Source organism: Clinocottus analis, unplaced genomic scaffold (assembly GCF_023055335.1).
Source record: "Clinocottus analis isolate CAN_PGR_092001 unplaced genomic scaffold, fCliAna1.0.p SCAF_12, whole genome shotgun sequence".
NCBI classification, from domain to species: Eukaryota; Metazoa; Chordata; class Actinopteri; order Perciformes; family Cottidae; genus Clinocottus; species Clinocottus analis.
In genome coordinates this window covers 17,420,875-17,440,097 of record NW_027175843.1, presented here as the reverse complement: position 1 = coordinate 17,440,097, position 19,223 = coordinate 17,420,875, and the positions used below count along the sequence as shown (strand labels likewise).

General features: G+C 37.1%; 4 protein-coding genes across 4 annotated transcripts; all 4 read left to right on the top strand.

The window, feature by feature from the left end:
- The first annotated feature begins 321 nt into the window (after positions 1–321).
- Positions 322–1,239, top strand: LOC137782899 (olfactory receptor 11A1-like). The gene has a single exon (XM_068572603.1). The coding sequence runs from the start codon at positions 322–324 to the stop codon at positions 1,237–1,239; it is 918 nt and encodes a 305-aa protein (XP_068428704.1).
- A 2,058-nt stretch (positions 1,240–3,297) lies between these two features.
- On the top strand, positions 3,298–4,218 carry LOC137782943 (olfactory receptor 11A1-like). Its single transcript, XM_068572661.1, has one exon. It carries the CDS (start codon positions 3,298–3,300, stop codon positions 4,216–4,218), a length of 921 nt encoding a protein of 306 aa, XP_068428762.1.
- Positions 4,219–7,605: 3,387 nt separating this feature from the next.
- LOC137782961 (olfactory receptor 11A1-like) lies at positions 7,606–8,526 on the top strand. The gene has a single exon (XM_068572685.1). The coding sequence runs from the start codon at positions 7,606–7,608 to the stop codon at positions 8,524–8,526; it is 921 nt and encodes a 306-aa protein (XP_068428786.1).
- A 3,385-nt stretch (positions 8,527–11,911) lies between these two features.
- On the top strand, positions 11,912–12,832 carry LOC137782942 (olfactory receptor 11A1-like). Its single transcript, XM_068572660.1, has one exon. The coding sequence runs from the start codon at positions 11,912–11,914 to the stop codon at positions 12,830–12,832; it is 921 nt and encodes a 306-aa protein (XP_068428761.1).
- Positions 12,833–19,223: the final 6,391 nt, after the last annotated feature.

Genomic DNA, 19,223 nt, shown 5'->3' with positions numbered 1-19,223 from the left:
AAAACAGTTAATGCAGTTTGACACTTGTTATGATGATATGTTTTTTTTCATGGGCCATAAAAAACATGTATGACTTCATGTCCCAAGATTCAAGTTGTTTATGTAACTCATTCTTTGGAGAGTTTAATGAGATCCATCGAGGATGAAGCAGTCTGATAAAAACATCCCACCGACTCAAACATTTCACTTTACTGTTCCTGTGTCTGCCAGTTCACGCCAGTGCACATCCAGGTCAGGTACTGAGGACTGAATAAGACAATCTAGTGCTGCTTGCATGAGCTGCTTTATTTTTTTTATCATAACATTTGATATATATAATTCATGGAAAATAGATTTAATGTGACATATATCACTTTTGGTGGGCATGTGGAAGTACAAAAATATAGATATCTTTATTTTGTGATCATGTTAACAGTGTATATTTTAATAATTAGCAGTAATTTAACTATTGTGTGCATCATAGTGATTCACAAATCTCTCCATGAGCCAATGTACATTTTCATTGCAGCTTTGTCAATTAACTCTGTTCTTTTCAGCACTGCTATCTACCCGAAGCTTTTGATTGACTTTTTATCAGAAAAACAGATCATATCATATTCAGCTTGTCTCTTACAGTGGTTTACTTATTACTCTCTCATCAGTTCAGATTTCATCCTGCTGTCAGTCATGGCCTATGACAGATATGTGTCTATATGTAACCCTCTGCAATATCCAACCATCATGAGGAAAAGAACTGTTTGTATTCTGCTGATTTCTGCTTGGACTTTGCCCGCTAGTCAGTCTTCTGTGATGGTAACATTGAGTGCTAAAAAGAAAATCTGTAACTTTCAGTTGAAAGGAATACTTTGCAACAGTACAGTTCACAAACTTCACTGCGTGCTTTCAACAATGCTGAATATTTATGGCTTGGTTGCTTTTGCGAGCTTTGTACTTCTCCCTGTGCTCTTCATCCTATTTACATACATCAGGATACTTGTAGTATCCTATCGATGTCGAGGAGTCAGGAGAAAAGCTGCACAGACATGTTTACCTCACCTGCTGGTTCTGATCAGCTTTTCCTCTTTAACTGCATATGATGTACTTCTTGCTCGACTGGAATTTGATTTTTCGAAACCTTTACGTTTGGTTATGGCTTTACAAGTAATAATATATCAGCCACTTCTTAATCCAATCATTTATGGGCTGAAGATGAAAGGCATTAATGAACACCTCAAGAGACTGTTCTGTAAAAGGGTCTAATTCACACTGATGACTGAGCAACTCACTGCAGTTTAAAAAACAAAACAAAGTTCATGTTATGACATGACAATTGTCTTCAAGTGGATTGCTAAAAGTTGTAATTGCTCTTAAATTAGAAGAGATTAGATTAGATAAGGCAATCCAGTGTTTTAGCAGCACATTAGAGAAATAAATAAAGATAAGAGAAAAACAAATAAATATCATGATATAGGATGTGCAGCTGTGAGCTGTGATTGGGCAATGTTGTTAAGAGGAGGGTGGGGGTCGGGGAGTTTTTAAACGTTATAGTAAAAATGAATGATTAAACTGTGTCTGTTAAGTGTATATTTCAGCATGTTTACTCCATCTGGAGTACATAATCTAATGTATACAAAAAAGTTACATTTTATATGTATGCTGGATTTAACAAGTGCTGCTTTTTAATTAGCTGAAAGTAATTTTCATGTTATATTTGACTCTTTCTAAATGAACGTTGTAGGCCGCAGTCTTTCTAAAAAGGCGGTATCATGTGCTCACCATTGTAACATCCACGTCTTGTTTGTGGTTAATGTCTAATCACATCACATTGACTACACATTACTGTTTATATTCAGTTTAATTCAATTCAGTTTTTTTTGTACAGCCCAAAATCACAAATACAAGATTTGCCTCGGAGGGCTTTACAATCTGTACACATAACATCCCTGTCCCAGGACCTCACATCGGATCAAATAAAGATTGTAAAAACCCTTTCACAGGGAAAAAGGGGAAGAAACCTGAGGGAGCACAACAGAGGAGGATCCCACTCCCACGATGGACAGAAGCAATAGATGTCATGTGGCCAGAATGATATATGTGGGAGGCTCACAGGGTGGATTCAAACTTACACTGTCAGCTTTGTTAACCTTCTTGTAATATTTATGATGTTAGTAAAAGAGACAGCTTTGATAAAATACTCTGCTTTGACACATGACGATGCAGACATGGTGATTAAGTTACAGTTGAAATACCGTCATAATAAATCAAATATTCTGATCAAAACTACATGTATGAGGCTCTGATTGGGGCTGGGGTGCTGAGGTAAAGGCGTGAACAAAATAATAAAAAAAAGAGTGATTCCTTTTCATCTCAACATTTCTTCAACATGTATCCAAACAGGATGTTTACTGTGGAGCATCCCTTCACATAACAACTACAGCATATAGGGCTCAATCAATGAAATATATATTTTAGAACAGTTTTGTTTTCATCAAGCAGCGGTCCCTCTGTATTTCCAGATAGATAGATAGATAGATTTGACAATGTATTTAAAAGGTACTAACAGTCTGATTAAGAATAGCAGTGAGAGTTCCTCCACATGTGTGGAATATTTACCAGCTACAGCATCCAAAGCCTCTGCATAAAGAAGCTAGGAAGTGTTGTTCATCAGGTTACAGTATAGTGCCTCAGTTTTCAATATGACCCCTGACCTTTTTAAACTTTCCCTTAAGGTACTGTGACACAGAGGGTGTAACCAATCCAAATAACCCAACCCCTTCAAGCAATCAAGAGGTTTAGAGTTCACAAATGCACCGCTTTACTATCACCACACGGACACCAACACAAGACAATATATTACTATAATATTAATATATAATATATTACGACAATTAATATAATACTATTGAGCGCTCAACTAAAAAGGCCCCAAATTGCTATAGATTATTTATGACGTTTACATCAACTGCTTGATGGAAAAATCACTACAAACATCACAAGTGCTCCAACAAAACAGTTTGACACTTGTTATGATGATATGTTTTTTTTTCATGGTCCATAGAAAACATGTATGACTTCATGCCCCAAGAATCAAGTTGTTTATGTAACTCATTCTTTGGAGAGTTTAATGAGATCCATCGAGGATGAAGCAGTCTGATAAAAACATCATACCTACTCAAACATTTCACTTTACTGTTCCTGTGTCTGCCAGTTCACGCCAGTGCACATCCAGGTCAGGTACTGAGGACTGAATAAGACAATCTAGTGCTGCTTGCATGAGCTGCTTTATTTTATTTTATCATAACATTTGATATATCATTCATGGATAATAGCATAAATATGACATATATCACTTTTGATGGGCATGTGGAAGTACAAAAATATAGATATCTTTATTTTGTGATCATGTTTACAGTGTATATTTTAATAATTAGCAGTAATTTAACTATTGTGTACATCATAGTGATTCACAAATCTCTCCATGAGCCAATGTACATTTTCATTGCAGCTTTGTCAATTAACTCTGTTCTTTTCAGCACTGCTATCTACCCGAAGCTTTTGATTGACTTTTTATCAGAAAAACAGATCATATCATATTCAGCTTGTCTCTTACAGTGGTATACTTATTACTCTCTCATCAGTTCAGATTTCTTCCTGTTGTCGGCCATGGCCTATGACAGATATGTGTCTATATGTAACCCTCTGCAATATCCAACCATCATGAGGAAAAGAACTGTTTGTATTCTGCTGATTTCTGCTTGGATTGTACCTGCTAGTCAGGATACAGTGATAATAATATTTAGTGCTAAAAAGAAAATCTGTAACTTTCATTTGAAAGGAATACTTTGCAACAGTACAGTTCACAAACTTCACTGTGTGCGTTCAACAATACTGAATATTTATGGCTTGTTTGCTTTTGTGATTGTTGTAATTCTCCCTGTGCTCTTCATAGTTTTTACATACATCAGGATACTTGTAGTATCCTATCGATGTCAAGGAGTCAGGAGAAAAGCTGCACAGACATGTTTACCTCACCTGCTGGTTCTGATCAGCTTTTCCTGTTTAACTGCATATGATGTACTTCTTGTTCGACTGGAACTTGATTATTATCCAAAAACTTTACGTTTGATAATGGCTTTACAAGTAATAATATATCAACCTCTTTTTAATCCAATCATTTATGGACTAAAGATGAAAGGAATTAATGAACACCTCAAGAGACTGTTCTGTAAAAGGGTCTAATGTATTCACACTGATGACTGAGCAACTCACTGCAATTAAAAACACACAGATAATGTTTAAATCAAAGGACAACTTAATATTACATTTTCTAGTTTGATTTTATGTGATGACATGACTATTGTTTTCTATTGTTTTAGCAGCACATTACAGAAATAAATACAGATATGAGAAAAACAAATAAGTATGATGATGTAGGATGTGGTGCTGTGAGCTGTGATCGGGCAGTGATGTTAAGAGGAGGGTGGGGGTGATTAAACTGTGTTAAGTGTATATTTCAGCATGTTTACTCCATTTGGAGTACATAATCTATTTTATAAAGAAAGTTACATTTTTATAGGTCTGCTGGATTTAACAAGTGCTGCATTTTGATAAGCTGAACGTATGTTTTGTGTTATATTTGACTGTTTCTCATTGAACATTGGAGGAATCTTTCTAAAAAGGCGGTATCATGTGCTCACCACTGTAACATCCAAGTCTTGCTTGTGGTTAATTTTATAATCACATCACATTGACTACACATTACTGTTTGTATACAGTATGTAGGAGGCTAACAGGGTGGATTCAAACTGGTACTTTTAGCTTTGTTAACCTTCTTCTAGTGTTTATGATGTTAATATGGTATTTCATAATATGATGTATTATGAAATGCCGTCATAATAATTAAAATATTCTGATCAAAACTACATGTATGAGACTCTGATTGGGGCTGGAGTGCTGAGGTAAAGGCGTGAACAAAATAATAAGAAAAAGAGTGATTCCTAGATAGATTTGACAATGTATTTAAAAGGTACTAACAGTCTGATTAAGAGTAGCAGTGAGAGTTCCTCCACATATGTGGAATATTTACCAGCTACAGCATCCAAAGCCTCTGCATAAAGAAGCTAGGAAGTGTTGTTCATCAGGTTACAGTATAGTGCCTCAGTTTTCAATATGACCCCTGTAACCAATCCAAACAACCCAACCCCTTCAAGCACTGAAGAGTTTTATCTTTCACAAATGCACCGCTTTACTATCACCACACGGCGCCAGCCAACACAAGACAATAACTGATGAATTCAGTCTCTTTCAGTCCGAGTTTTTGCAGCATGCACAGTGGGATTTTTCGGCACCATTATTTTTTATAAAATGCTTCATAAGTCATTTTCTGTTACATGCACAATTCAGACATACATAGTGTGAAGCTCTTCCGCTGTGCTTTAAGGCAAGGCAAGTGTTTTTGTGTAGCACATTTCAACAACGAGGCGATTCAAAGTGCTTCACCTTCAAAACATAATGTAAAAGATAACAAGATTGTAAAACAATAAAAAAAAAAAAATGACAAGAAGCATACAAAAAAATGAATGAAAGTTGCAGTGCAGTTTAAGAAATAATATGCAGGAGTGAAATGCATAAATTGATTCACATCCTTGAATCTGGTTCAATTTGAGGCAAAAGAAAAAAGAAAAGTCTCCAAACTGAATTTAAAGGAACTGAGGGTCTCAGCAGACCTGCAGCTTCTAGGAACCTTGTTCCAGATATGTGGAGCAGAAAAGCTGAACACCGCTTCTCCATGTTTAGGTCTGACTCTTGGAACAGAAAGAAGAACAGAAAGAAGACCAGAACCAGACGACCTGAGGTGTCGGGATGGTTCATAAGGTAGCAGCAGATCTCAAATGTATTTAGGCCCTAAACCATTCAGGGCTTTATAAATCAGCAGCAGGATTGTAAAGTCAATTCTTTGTTGGACAGGAAGCCAGTGCAAAGAACTCAGAACTGGAGCGATGTGATCCACTTTCCTGGTCGTAGTGAGGACTCCAGCTGCAGCGTTCTGATGGAGTTTTTACAGAGACCTGTGAACACACTTGTTGGAAGAAAAAATGATTCACGCTTATCTATCTAAAATAACGTGCAGTTCCTTTGTTATCATAGGACCATTTCTTGCAAACTGCTCTATGGGACAAGGGGAATGGTTCCCGATTAGGCCGAAGACGTCATGAGGGTTTCTGTTAGTGGGTCATGATGTGTATTTAAGATGTGGTTCTTTGAGAGATCTTTGAGCAGTCTTGGATATGCAATGTGTCTATCATGTTGTACTTCTGACTCTGCTCCTTCCTTGCAACGAATAAATGTTCCTGTTTTGATGATTTTACCACCAGGTGTCGAGTAAATTTTTCTAACAACACCGTTACAATAGTCAAGTCTACTGAAGATAAATGCATGGACACGTTTCTCCAAATCCTGTTGAGACATAAGTCCTCTAACCCTTCATATATTCTTTAGGTGATAGTAGGCTGACTTTGCAATTGTCTTGATATGGCTGTTCAGGTGGAAAGAAAGAGCATGTGCATGTTCATAATTGTGCAGTTTATGTAAGTAAAATTGTAGTTTTGTACAGTGAGAGACAATGTTTTTCATTCTTTAGTAAAAATGAACAATTAACTCAACTGCTGTTTCTGTGAAATTATTATGTCATCATTATTACTCCATAGAGACAGCTACCTCTCATGGGCTTTAAAGGGAAACAGTCACTTCAGAGCAGCATGTTCAGTGTGGATGAGAAAATAAAAAACAAGTAAAAGTTGTGGGTGGCGACTCTTTGTACGATGTCTTTAGTGATAAACCCTTACGAAAAAGCACAAGTGAACAATCAAATAAATCATTAATCAAATAAAAGATCAGTGTGAGACCCTTCTCCATTTGACTTAATGCAATCAAAACTACTTGGAGGCAGCTCTTTTCAGTGAACACAGTTCAAAACATGCCAGTTCAGAACAAACCGGATCCTCGGCCTGTGGTGCTGCTTTCTCAAAACAACTGAATATGGTGCGGTCTCGGATTTCGGAGAAATACATTTGGCATGACACACTTGTGTCACACACACAAGACACGTCTACTCACGGTCTAAAACAGGTGAAATTGGTCTACAGTGTGGTTCAAAGTCTAACAACACCAGGGCCAAACTTTACTGTTCTGCAAGGTCGGCGACCTGAACCTGAGGCGCTCAACTAAAAAGGCCCCAAACCGCTATAGATTATTTATGACGTTTACATCAACTGCTTGATGGAAAAATCACTACAAACATCACAGGTGCTCCAACAAAACAGTTTGACACTTGTTATGATGATATGTTTTTTTTCATGGGCCATAGAAAACATGTATGACTTCATGTCCCAAGATTCAAGTTGTTTATGTAACTCATTCTTTGGAGAGTTTAATGAGATCCATAGAGGATGAAGCAGTCGGATAAAAACATCCCACCTACTCAAACATTTCACTTTCCTGTTCCTGTGTCTGCCAGTTCACGCCAGTGCACATCCAGGTCAGGTACTGAGGACTGAATAAGACAATCTAGTGCTGCTTGCATGAGCTGCTTTATTTTATTTTATCATAACATTTGATATATCATTCATGGATAATAGCATAAATATGACATATATCACTTTTGATGGGCATGTGGAAGTACAAAAATATAGATATCTTTATTTTGTGATCATGTTTACAGTGTATATTTTAATAATTAGCAGTAATTTAACTATTGTGTACATCATAGTGATTCACAAATCTCTCCATGAGCCAATGTACATTTTCATTGCAGCTTTGTTAATCAACTCTGTTCTTTTCAGCACTGCTATCTACCCGAAGCTTTTGATTGACTTTTTATCAGAAAAACAGATCATATCATATTCAGCTTGTCTCTTACAGTGGTTTACTTATTACTCTCTCATCAGTTCAGATTTCTTCCTGTTGTCGGCCATGGCCTATGACAGATATGTGTCTATATGTAACCCTCTGCAATATCCAACCATCATGAGGAAAAGAACTGTTTGTATTCTGCTGATTTCTGCTTGGATTGTACCTGCTTGTCAGGATTCAATTTCAATAATTCTTAGTGCTAAAAAGAAAATCTGTAACTTTCATTTGAAAGGAATACTTTGCAACAGTACAGTTCACAAACTTCACTGTGTGCGTTCAACAATGCTGAATATTTACGGCTTGTTTATTTTTGTGATTGCCGCACTTCTCCCTGTGCTCTTCATACTTTTTACATACATCAGGATACTTGTAGTATCCTATCGATGTCAAGGAGTCAGGAGAAAAGCTGCACAGACATGTTTACCTCACCTGCTGGTTCTGATCAGCTTCTCCTGTTTAACTGCATATGATGTACTTCTTGCTCGACTTAAACTTGATTCTTTTTCAAAAACTTTACGTTTGATAATGGCTTTACAAGTAATAATATATCAACCTCTTTTTAATCCAATCATTTATGGACTAAAGATGAAAGGCATTAATGAACACCTCAAGAGGCTGTTCTGTAAAAGGGTCTAATGTATTCACACTGATGACTGAGCAACTCACTGCAATTAAAAACACACAGATAATGTTTAAATCAAAGGACAACTTAATATTACATTTTCTAGTTTGATTTTATGTGATGACATGACTATTGTTTTCTATTGTTTTAGCAGCACATTACAGAAATAAATACAGATATGAGAAAAACAAATAAGTATGATGATGTAGGATGTGGCGCTGTGAGCTGTGATCGGGCAGTGATGTTAAGAGGAGGGTGGGGGTGATTAAACTGTGTTAAGTGTATATTTCAGCATGTTTACTCCATTTGGAGTACATAATCTATTTTATAAAGAAAGTTACATTTTTATAGGTATGCTGGATTTAACAAGTGCTGCATTTTGATGAGCTGAACGTATGTTTTGTGTTATATTTGACTGTTTCTCATTAAACATTGGAGGAATCTTTTTAAAAAGGCTGTATCATGTGCTCACCACTGTAACATCCAAGTCTTGCTTGTGGTTAATTTTATAATCACATCACATTGACTACACATTACTGTTTGTATACAGTATGTAGGAGGCTAACAGGGCGGATTCAAACTGGTACTTTTAGCTTTGTTAACCTTCTTCTAGTGTTTATGATGTTAATATGGTATTTCATAATATGATGTATTATGAAATACCTTCATAATAATTAAAATATTCTGATCAAAACTACATGTATGAGACTCTGATTGGGGCTGGAGTGCTGAGGTAAATGCGTGAACAAAATAATAAGAAAAAGAGTGATTCCTAGATAGATTTGACAATGTATTTAAAAGGTACTAACAGTCTGATTAAGAATAGCAGTGAGAGTTCCTCCACATATGTGGAATATTTACCAGCTACAGCATCCAAAGCCTCTGCATAAAGAAGCTAGGAAGTGTTGTTCATCAGGTTACAGTATAGTGCCTCAGTTTTCAATATGACCCCTGTAATCAATCCAAACAACCCAACCCCTTCAAGCACTGAAGAGTTTTATCTTTCACAAATGCACCGCTTTACTATCACCACACGGCGCCAGCCAACACAAGACAATAACTGATGAATTCAGTCTCTTTCAGTCCGAGTTTTTGCAGCATGCACAGTGGGATTTTTCGGCACCATTATTTTTTATAAAATGCTTCATAAGTCATTTTCTGTTACATGCAGAATTCAGACATACATAGTGTGAAGCTCTTCCGCTGTGCTTTAAGGCAAGGCAAGTGTTTTTGTGTAGCACATTTCAACAACGAGGCGATTCAAAGTGCTTCACCTTCAAAACATAATGTAAAAGATAACAAGATTGTAAAACAATAAAAAAAAAAAAATGACAAGAAGCATACAAAAAAATGAATGAAAGTTGCAGTGCAGTTTAAGAAATAATATGCAGGAGTGAAATGCATAAATTGATTCACATCCTTGAATCTGGTTCAATTTGAGGCAAAAGAAAAAAGAAAAGTCTCCAAACTGAATTTAAAGGAACTGAGGGTCTCAGCAGACCTGCAGCTTCTAGGAACCTTGTTCCAGATATGTGGAGCAGAAAAGCTGAACACCGCTTCTCCATGTTTAGGTCTGACTCTTGGAACAGAAAGAAGAACAGAAAGAAGACCAGAACCAGACGACCTGAGGTGTCGGGATGGTTCATAAGGTAGCAGCAGATCTCAAATGTATTTAGGCCCTAAACCATTCAGGGCTTTATAAATCAGCAGCAGGATTGTAAAGTCAATTCTTTGTTGGACAGGAAGCCAGTGCAAAGAACTCAGAACTGGAGCGATGTGATCCACTTTCCTGGTCGTAGTGAGGACTCCAGCTGCAGCGTTCTGATGGAGTTTTTACAGAGACCTGTGAACACACTTGTTGGAAGAAAAAATGATTCACGCTTATCTATCTAAAATAACGTGCAGTTCCTTTGTTATCATAGGACCATTTCTTGCAAACCGCTCTATGGGACAAGGGGAATGGTTCACGATTAGGCCGAAGACGTCATGAGGGTTTCTGTTAGTGGGTCATGATGTGTATTTAAGATGTGGTTCTTTGAGAGATCTTTGAGCAGTCTTGGATATGCAATGTGTCTATCATGTTGTACTTCTGACTCTGCTCCTTCCTTGCAACGAATAAATGTTCCTGTTTTGATGATTTTACCACCAGGTGTCGAGTAAATTTTTCTAACAACACCGTTACAATAGTCAAGTCTACTGAAGATAAATGCATGGACACGTTTCTCCAAATCCTGTTGAGACATAAGTCCTCTAACCCTTCATATATTCTTTAGGTGATAGTAGGCTGACTTTGCAATTGTCTTGATATGGCTGTTCAGGTGGAAAGAAAGAGCATGTGCATGTTCATAATTGTGCAGTTTATGTAAGTAAAATTGTAGTTTTGTACAGTGAGAGACAATGTTTTTCATTCTTTAGTAAAAATGAACAATTAACTCAACTGCTGTTTCTGTGAAATTATTATGTCATCATTATTACTCCATAGAGACAGCTACCTCTCATGGGCTTTAAAGGGAAACAGTCACTTCAGAGCAGCATGTTCAGTGTGGATGAGAAAATAAAAAACAAGTAAAAGTTGTGGGTGGCGACTCTTTGTACGATGTCTTTAGGGATAAACCCTTACGAAAAAGCACAAGTGAACAGCAATTCACATGTAATCAAGCAAAAGATCAGTGTGAGACCCTTCTCCATTTGACTTAATGCAATCAAAACTACTTGGAGGCAGCTCTTTTCAGTGAACACAGTTCAAAACATGCCAGTTCAGAACAAACCGGATCCTCGGCCTGTGGTGCTGCTTTCTCAAAACAACTGAATATGGTGCGGTCTCGGATTTCGGAGAAATACATTTGGCATGACACACTTGTGTCACACACACAAGACACGTCTACTCACGGTCTAAAACAGGTGAAATTGGTCTACAGTGTGGTTCACTGGCTTAAAACACCAGGGCCAAACTTTACTGTTCTGCAAGGTCGGCAACCTGAACCTGGGGCGCTCAACTAAAAAGGCCCCAAACCGCTATAGATTATTTATGACGTTTACATCAACTGCTTGATGGAAAAATCACTACAAACATCACAGATGCTCCAACAAAACAGTTTGACACTTGTTATGATGATATGTTTTTTTTCATGGGCCATAGAAAACATGTATGACTTCATGTCCCAAGATTCAAGTTGTTTATGTAACTCATTCTTTGGAGAGTTTAATGAGATCCATAGAGGATGAAGCAGTCGGATAAAAACATCCCACCTACTCAAACATTTCACTTTCCTGTTCCTGTGTCTGCCAGTTCACGCCAGTGCACATCCAGGTCAGGTACTGAGGACTGAATAAGACAATCTAGTGCTGCTTGCATGAGCTGCTTTATTTTATTTTATCATAACATTTGATATATCATTCATGGATAATAGCATAAATATGACATATATCACTTTTGATGGGCATGTGGAAGTACAAAAATATAGATATCTTTATTTTGTGATCATGTTTACAGTGTATATTTTAATAATTAGCAGTAATTTAACTATTGTGTACATCATAGTGATTCACAAATCTCTCCATGAGCCAATGTACATTTTCATTGCAGCTTTGTTAATCAACTCTGTTCTTCTCAGCACTGCTATCTACCCGAAGCTTTTGGTTGACTTTTTATCAGAAAAACAGATCATATCATATTCAGCTTGTCTCTTACAGTGGTTTACTTATTACTCTCTCATCAGTTCAGATTTCTTCCTGTTGTCGGCCATGGCCTATGACAGATATGTGTCTATATGTAACCCTCTGCAATATCCAACCATCATGAGGAAAAGAACTGTTTGTATTCTGCTGATTTCTGCTTGGATTGTACCTGCTTGTCAGGATTCAATTTCAATAATTCTTAGTGCTAAAAAGAAAATCTGTAACTTTCATTTGAAAGGAATACTTTGCAACAGTACAGTTCACAAACTTCACTGTGTGCGTTCAACAATGCTGAATATTTACGGCTTGTTTATTTTTGTGATTGCCGCACTTCTCCCTGTGCTCTTCATACTTTTTACATACATCAGGATACTTGTAGTATCCTATCGATGTCAAGGAGTCAGGAGAAAAGCTGCACAGACATGTTTACCTCACCTGCTGGTTCTGATCAGCTTCTCCTGTTTAACTGCATATGATGTACTTCTTGCTCGACTTAAACTTGATTCTTTTTCAAAAACTTTACGTTTGATAATGGCTTTACAAGTAATAATATATCAACCTCTTTTTAATCCAATCATTTATGGACTAAAGATGAAAGGCATTAATGAACACCTCAAGAGGCTGTTCTGTAAAAGGGTCTAATGTATTCACACTGATGACTGAGCAACTCACTGCAATTAAAAACACACACAGATAATGTTTAAATCAAAGGACAACTTAATATTACATTTTCTAGTTTGATTTTATGTGATGACATGACTATTGTTTTCTATTGTTTTAGCAGCACATTACAGAAATAAATACAGATATGAGAAAAACAAATAAGTATGATGATGTAGGATGTGGCGCTGTGAGCTGTGATCGGGCAGTGATGTTAAGAGGAGGGTGGGGGTGATTAAACTGTGTTAAGTGTATATTTCAGCATGTTTACTCCATTTGGAGTACATAATCTATTTTATAAAGAAAGTTACATTTTTATAGGTCTGCTGGATTTAACAAGTGCTGCATTTTGATGAGCTGAACGTATGTTTTGTGTTATATTTGACTGTTTCTCATTGAACATTGGAGGAATCTTTTTAAAAAGGCTGTATCATGTGCTCACCACTTTAACATCCAAGTCTTGCTTGTGGTTAATTTTATAATCACATCACATTGACTACACATTACTGTTTGTATACAGTATGTAGGAGGCTAACAGGGCGGATTCAAACTGGTACTTTTAGCTTTGTTAACCTTCTTCTAGTGTTTATGATGTTAATATGGTATTTCATAATATGATGTATTATGAAATACCGTCATAATAATTAAAATATTCTGATCAAAACTACATGTATGAGACTCTGATTGGGGCTGGAGTGCTGAGGTAAAGGCGTGAACAAAATAATAAGAAAAAGAGTGATTCCTAGATAGATTTGACAATGTATTTAAAAGGTACTAACAGTCTGATTAAGAGTAGCAGTGAGAGTTCCTCCACATATGTGGAATATTTACCAGCTACAGCATCCAAAGCCTCTGCATAAAGAAGCTAGGAAGTGTTGTTCATCAGGTTACAGTATAGTGCCTCAGTTTTCAATATGACCCCTGTAATCAATCCAAACAACCCAACCCCTTCAAGCACTGAAGAGTTTTATCTTTCACAAATGCACCGCTTTACTATCACCACACGGCGCCAGCCAACACAAGACAATAACTGATGAATTCAGTCTCTTTCAGTCCGAGCTTTTGCAGCATGCACAGTGGGATTTTTAGGCACCTTCATTTAATAAAACGCTGCATAAGTCATTTTCTCTTACATGCACATATGAGAGATAAATAGTGTGAAGCTCTTCCGCTGTGCTTTAAGGCAAGGCAAGTGTTTTTGTGTAGCACATTGAAACAACAAGGCGATTCAAAGTGCAAATGAGTATATTTTATTTTTAAATACTAAAAACTTATAGAAAGACAAGAGCGAAGGGAGAGAAGCATTTTGATCATATTTGTGTCATAGTTACATAAAAAAGAGTGAAATATCGATACTTTAAAATATCCCCAAGTAGTATTTACTCCTTCAGCCACACACATTTCACTGGCACTACACCATATCAGTCTCTTTAGTCATTTTCTCACTGCATCGCCAGAAGCTGCTTGAAGTCTCTGTAGACTTCTAATTAAAAAACTCAGTTTTTCTATAATTAGTCCACAAGTGTGCAGCGTCGAGTGGTGCAACAGATTGGTCAACAGATTCAACGATGTGAAAAAAATGACGGTAATGAAACTGCTTTAAAGAAAACATTCTTCACATGAATATTAAACATACAAGAATATTCAATTAATTTGGTTGGTTGCATGTTGATTGACCTTCCCTTCCTAACTGAAGACGAAACTACAAGCTGAGTGCAGGCAGCAGGGATAAGCCAAGTGTTTTGCCTCTTAGACCACCAAAGACTTGTTATCCACTTCTTCAGTGAGTTGTCCATATGGTAGGTCTGAGTTGATGGGAAGAAACCAGGGACGCTGAACAGAGCAATAAAATTACATTAACAACTAGCTGCTATTTTTGCCCAATAAACTCGTGCAACGTTGACTGAACGTTGACGTTGACTAAAGGTGTGCATGATGGGCTACTGATAGTCGCAATTAATAAGCAACTGTCTTCACAATATTAATACAATGCGTTGTTTGAAAATAAATATAAATTCTGCAGTACTCGAAATACTAGAAATGTGGGCAGTAGTGTTCCAGACAGAACAACAGAGATCCTCCAGAATAATGTCTGCTGACTGACCTCAGATGGTCTTGGCTCAACCTCAATAGGAACGCCCCTGAACTCAAGGTCTTGCTGCTGCCCGCAGCTGCTCAAATGAACCCCACACTGGAGTTAAGACATGAAAACATAAGAATCAGGTGAGGGCTGTCATCAATGTACTTCACTGCCTTCTGAGAAGGACGAGACTGCTTTGGGTCAGAATTGCAATTTGTGTATTTGAGGCAGAATATCAGAGGTGAGATTACAAGAGAACAGTTCAACCTCACAAAAATGTGAGAATCGATGGCCATTTTCAGGAAAAGTCTCCATTGTTATTTGCAAACCTCAGCTCATCTCTTCTCCACGTGGATGTGAACTAATTTGTTTCATCAGCGCTGGAACAAGCAATGATTGATAGCTGCAATGGAGACTCCATGTATGTTAGTGTATACATTTATGTGCAGTAGTGTGTTTGAGGTATGCTTTTAGAACATATTAAATTATATATATATATATATATATATATATATATATATATATATATATATATATATATATATATATATATATATACATTAGTGTTTTGGCTTGTATGGCTTTGAGAAGGACCACAATGGAAATATTATCCTTTACCATGTAATCCATGTAGTTTTTTAATGAACCTTTTCTATTTTTTATGATTGTTTATGTATATTTAATATGTCAAATAAATCAAATATAATCATAACCACAATCTAGGTTGCTCTAGGCAAACACATTTTGTCTTTTTCTGCGAGGACACATTTGGAACAACATGTGCTCGTTTTGACATTTTAACAATTACATTGATCGCTTGATTGAAGGGCTAATTTAATATTAATACATTTTATCACACACATTCTCCTGAACTTAACTGATGCGACTTAACAAAAAAAAACAGGTTTTAATTTTCGGATCTGCCATTGCAAATTGCAAGAATATTCAACAGTTGTCATGGCTTATTGTTGTTTCGTCAGAGTGGCAGTATTGCTGATTGTTTCTTTAACCAGATTGCTCCATCAGACAAAAACTAAAAACATGTGCAATCACTTTGACAGAACAATGGATATGAAGTCCTATCTGTGCAAAAAAAAAAGACCTATTGTGGCTGCAAATAACTTGTTTTACACTAAATATCTTTTCACGGTAATAACGTTTAACCTGTGCAAAACAAAATGAGTGCAAACATGTGTGACCTCACAGAGATCTCATGGAGGTAGGCTTTTGGCAAACCGCCAAGATTCGGCGTGCCGCGCAAGTGTAACCTGTCAACGTCAAACATTTCCATGAAAGTACAGGCGTTTCGCCATGTATTCATTCTTGACGTTTCATGTCTGTGTACTTTTGTACCATGTGAAGTTATCATCTATCCGGTTCGATGCCTGTTGTCCCCCATAGTTTGCGTGTCAAAGTGTTCTTGAGCAAGACACATTGAATAGTTTCCCTACGGTGGGATTAATAAAGCATTATTTATAACAGGTGTGCCCCACCTGTAATACCTCCGCGCACCACTAGTTTACAGTTTGAGAACCACTGCTTTAGCCCCCACAGCCCGACAGTTTTTATTTCAATTTTGGACTTTTCAGTTATAAAACATAAGCACTGAACAGTTTTGGATGACGATCACTCTGCCGGGCACAGGGGACATCTTCTGAAAGAGCCAAATACATTTGGCGGTGGATACCTTGCTGCTAACCTTTCCTCCTGGTGGATCCGTCCGTGGCACATTGCTATCCGCTTGGCAAATACAGAAATGTCAGAGCCTCTCAAAAGTCAAACAGGAGTCAGTTCTCATTTTAAAGCTCTTGTAGAGTAACATTCTTTGTTCATTTTTGTGTACATTCTCAAACCTGACTTTTTTGCCTTTCAACTGTGGCGTACTTATTCACTTTTAAACTTGCTCCACACATATGTAGAGATAGTTGTAACAATCTTCACACTTTCACTTGTCTGTTTTTCTCCGGGTATGTGGGCATTGTCATTGTGCAGAGTTTACAGATGGAGTAGAAATGCATTTTTCTTTACAACTCCTGCATTCATATACGTTTGCGGTTGTTTCCTCTTTTGACTGAGATGGGTGTGAAGATGTTCAGGTAAGGTAAAACGCATTGAGGTGCTGGGCAGCAACATTACACACAAGCACGCGACTGCTGAAATGCTGAATGTGAAACACAAGCAGAGATTTATCATATGAATTTCAATGATTATCGTCGCTTCAGTAATGATAGCTCAGTTTGAAAAAAACAAAAACATGGCAAAGTCACACATGTAAATCAGAAGGCAGAAAACCACCACTATCATTAAGTGATGATAAAAACAACCGTGACCGAGACTGTCAGGAGATTTATTCGTTTCTGTTCTTTATTATAATAATTGCCAGATAAACCCTCGAATGCTCCCTTTCCAGATGTTCAAAAGGCAATTTAAATGCGATATGGGATGCAAAATGAACAGTAAATACCCGATTAAACGACTAAACAGCTACACATAACGCAGCTTTGTTGGTGAGATGAAGACACAAAACTGGTAAAATGTGGTGTTTCTACAATTTTAATAACTGACACCAGTAACAAGAGAGACACAGTTTACCAAATCAGAAATGGTGCATGATGTTGAATCTCATTGAACATTACAATTAATCACCTTTACTGTAATGTTTATATGCCTTTCTTATTATATCCTAGTTATTCATCACACTGTTGTTAATGCATTCGCTAATGACGACCATATTAGAAACTGTTTTTGGATTTACTTTTATTTAAACCCTGATCTTAAAGATAAAAAAGTAGCTGTTGAAAAGCACTGTGTCCACAATACTCTTTAGCTTCATGCAACTTTGACTGGAGCAGTTAAATTGTGGCTTGAGTCACATATTTTTGGGGAAATTGGTTTTCACTGTGTGTTGAAATGAATGAAATCCAATTAAAGATTGAGGAGTAGGTTTGTAAAGCGGTTGGCAGTATTTAAAAAAAAAAAAAAAAGAATAGTTCAACATTTGAAAAGTGAAATTGGCAACAGTGAGTTAAGAAGGTCCATTATCCAAAGCGCTTATCCCATTTAGGGTCGCGGGTGCGCTGGAGCCGATCCCAGCTGGGGTTGCTTGAAGGCGGGGTCCTCGTTCACCAGTCTATCTCAGGGCACACTTAGACTACAACGCTGCAGCCACATCCTGATGTCTTTATGATAAATATGAAGCTAGATTAGGGAGATAATGAATGTACCATTAAGACAGGAGGCAGGGGGAAAAAACATCGCTTCCTCCAAAGTTTGTTTTGCAGCACGGGTGGTGATGGTTTAGAGGAAAAGTATGTGCTGTCATAGAGAGCTAACCTAATGGTTTATTTTGGTTGGCTGGCTGTTTGTGTATTTCAAAGTGCTCTCTGTGTTGAAATTCGGTGAGAAACACTACGTGAGCTGGTTAGTGTCCACAATTGTCTCCTTTTTTTTATATCTTATTTAATTACCCTTTGAAGGCGAGAAGAAGCTGGCTGTCGCCTCTTCATACGTCAAACACAATACATTATTATAGTTGTAGGAAGCTTAATTTCATCGTTTTCTCATAGCTTTTCCGAGAAAGATCCTTCTTTACCACAGGTGCTATGTCCTGCAGTCTTGTTTGCACTTGTGATCAAGGGAATTGATGGAGAAGATTTCCAAAATGACATTTGATGGAACTCTTAATGGCAAATATACTTTCACATTTTATATTGAGAAGAATAAAAAGGAACAACATCACGGGGCAGAAAGTCTTTGCCCTCCTTCCTCAAGGACATTTTGAGAAGGAAGAGATCTTAGTTCTGAACCCAGTGTATGTTAATAATTTGTATAAAAGCTATGCAATTATATATTCTTTCATTGACAGGCTACCGAGCAGAATATTCAGCTAACATTCAATCCACACGTTTTAACTCAATCTGTTGATCTGTGACCAAAATTTTCCAAAAACCATGCTGTGAAATAACGACAAACAAGACAATAAACAACATGTTCAGTCTTAGAAACCAATGTGATGCATTACCAATAATATCCTTATTAGGACAACAGGCCTTTTTTCACAGCAGACATTTTAAGACACATGTCACCAAAGCAAAGCAAAGCAAGCGCAAAATAATGTTGGCTGACTTACAATTGGCTGCTGCGGTGTCGGGGTCCTTATATTGTGTCCTTATAATTGGTTCTCTGTCTTGGCTTTCTGTGACTCTTGAATAAAACAGAGCCATAACTAATGCTGTTGGTAACATCTGTACTTTGCCGTGAAAAGTGTGGAAATGTAGCTGCTGCAATTAATTG

Excerpts from the sequence above, each read along its gene's own strand:
- LOC137782942 (XM_068572660.1), top strand. The coding sequence starts at position 11,912 with ATGGATAATAGCATAAATATGACATATATCACTTTTGATGGGCATGTG.
- LOC137782943 (XM_068572661.1), top strand. The coding sequence starts at position 3,298 with ATGGATAATAGCATAAATATGACATATATCACTTTTGATGGGCATGTG.
- LOC137782961 (XM_068572685.1), top strand. The coding sequence starts at position 7,606 with ATGGATAATAGCATAAATATGACATATATCACTTTTGATGGGCATGTG.
- LOC137782899 (XM_068572603.1), top strand. The coding sequence starts at position 322 with ATGGAAAATAGATTTAATGTGACATATATCACTTTTGGTGGGCATGTG.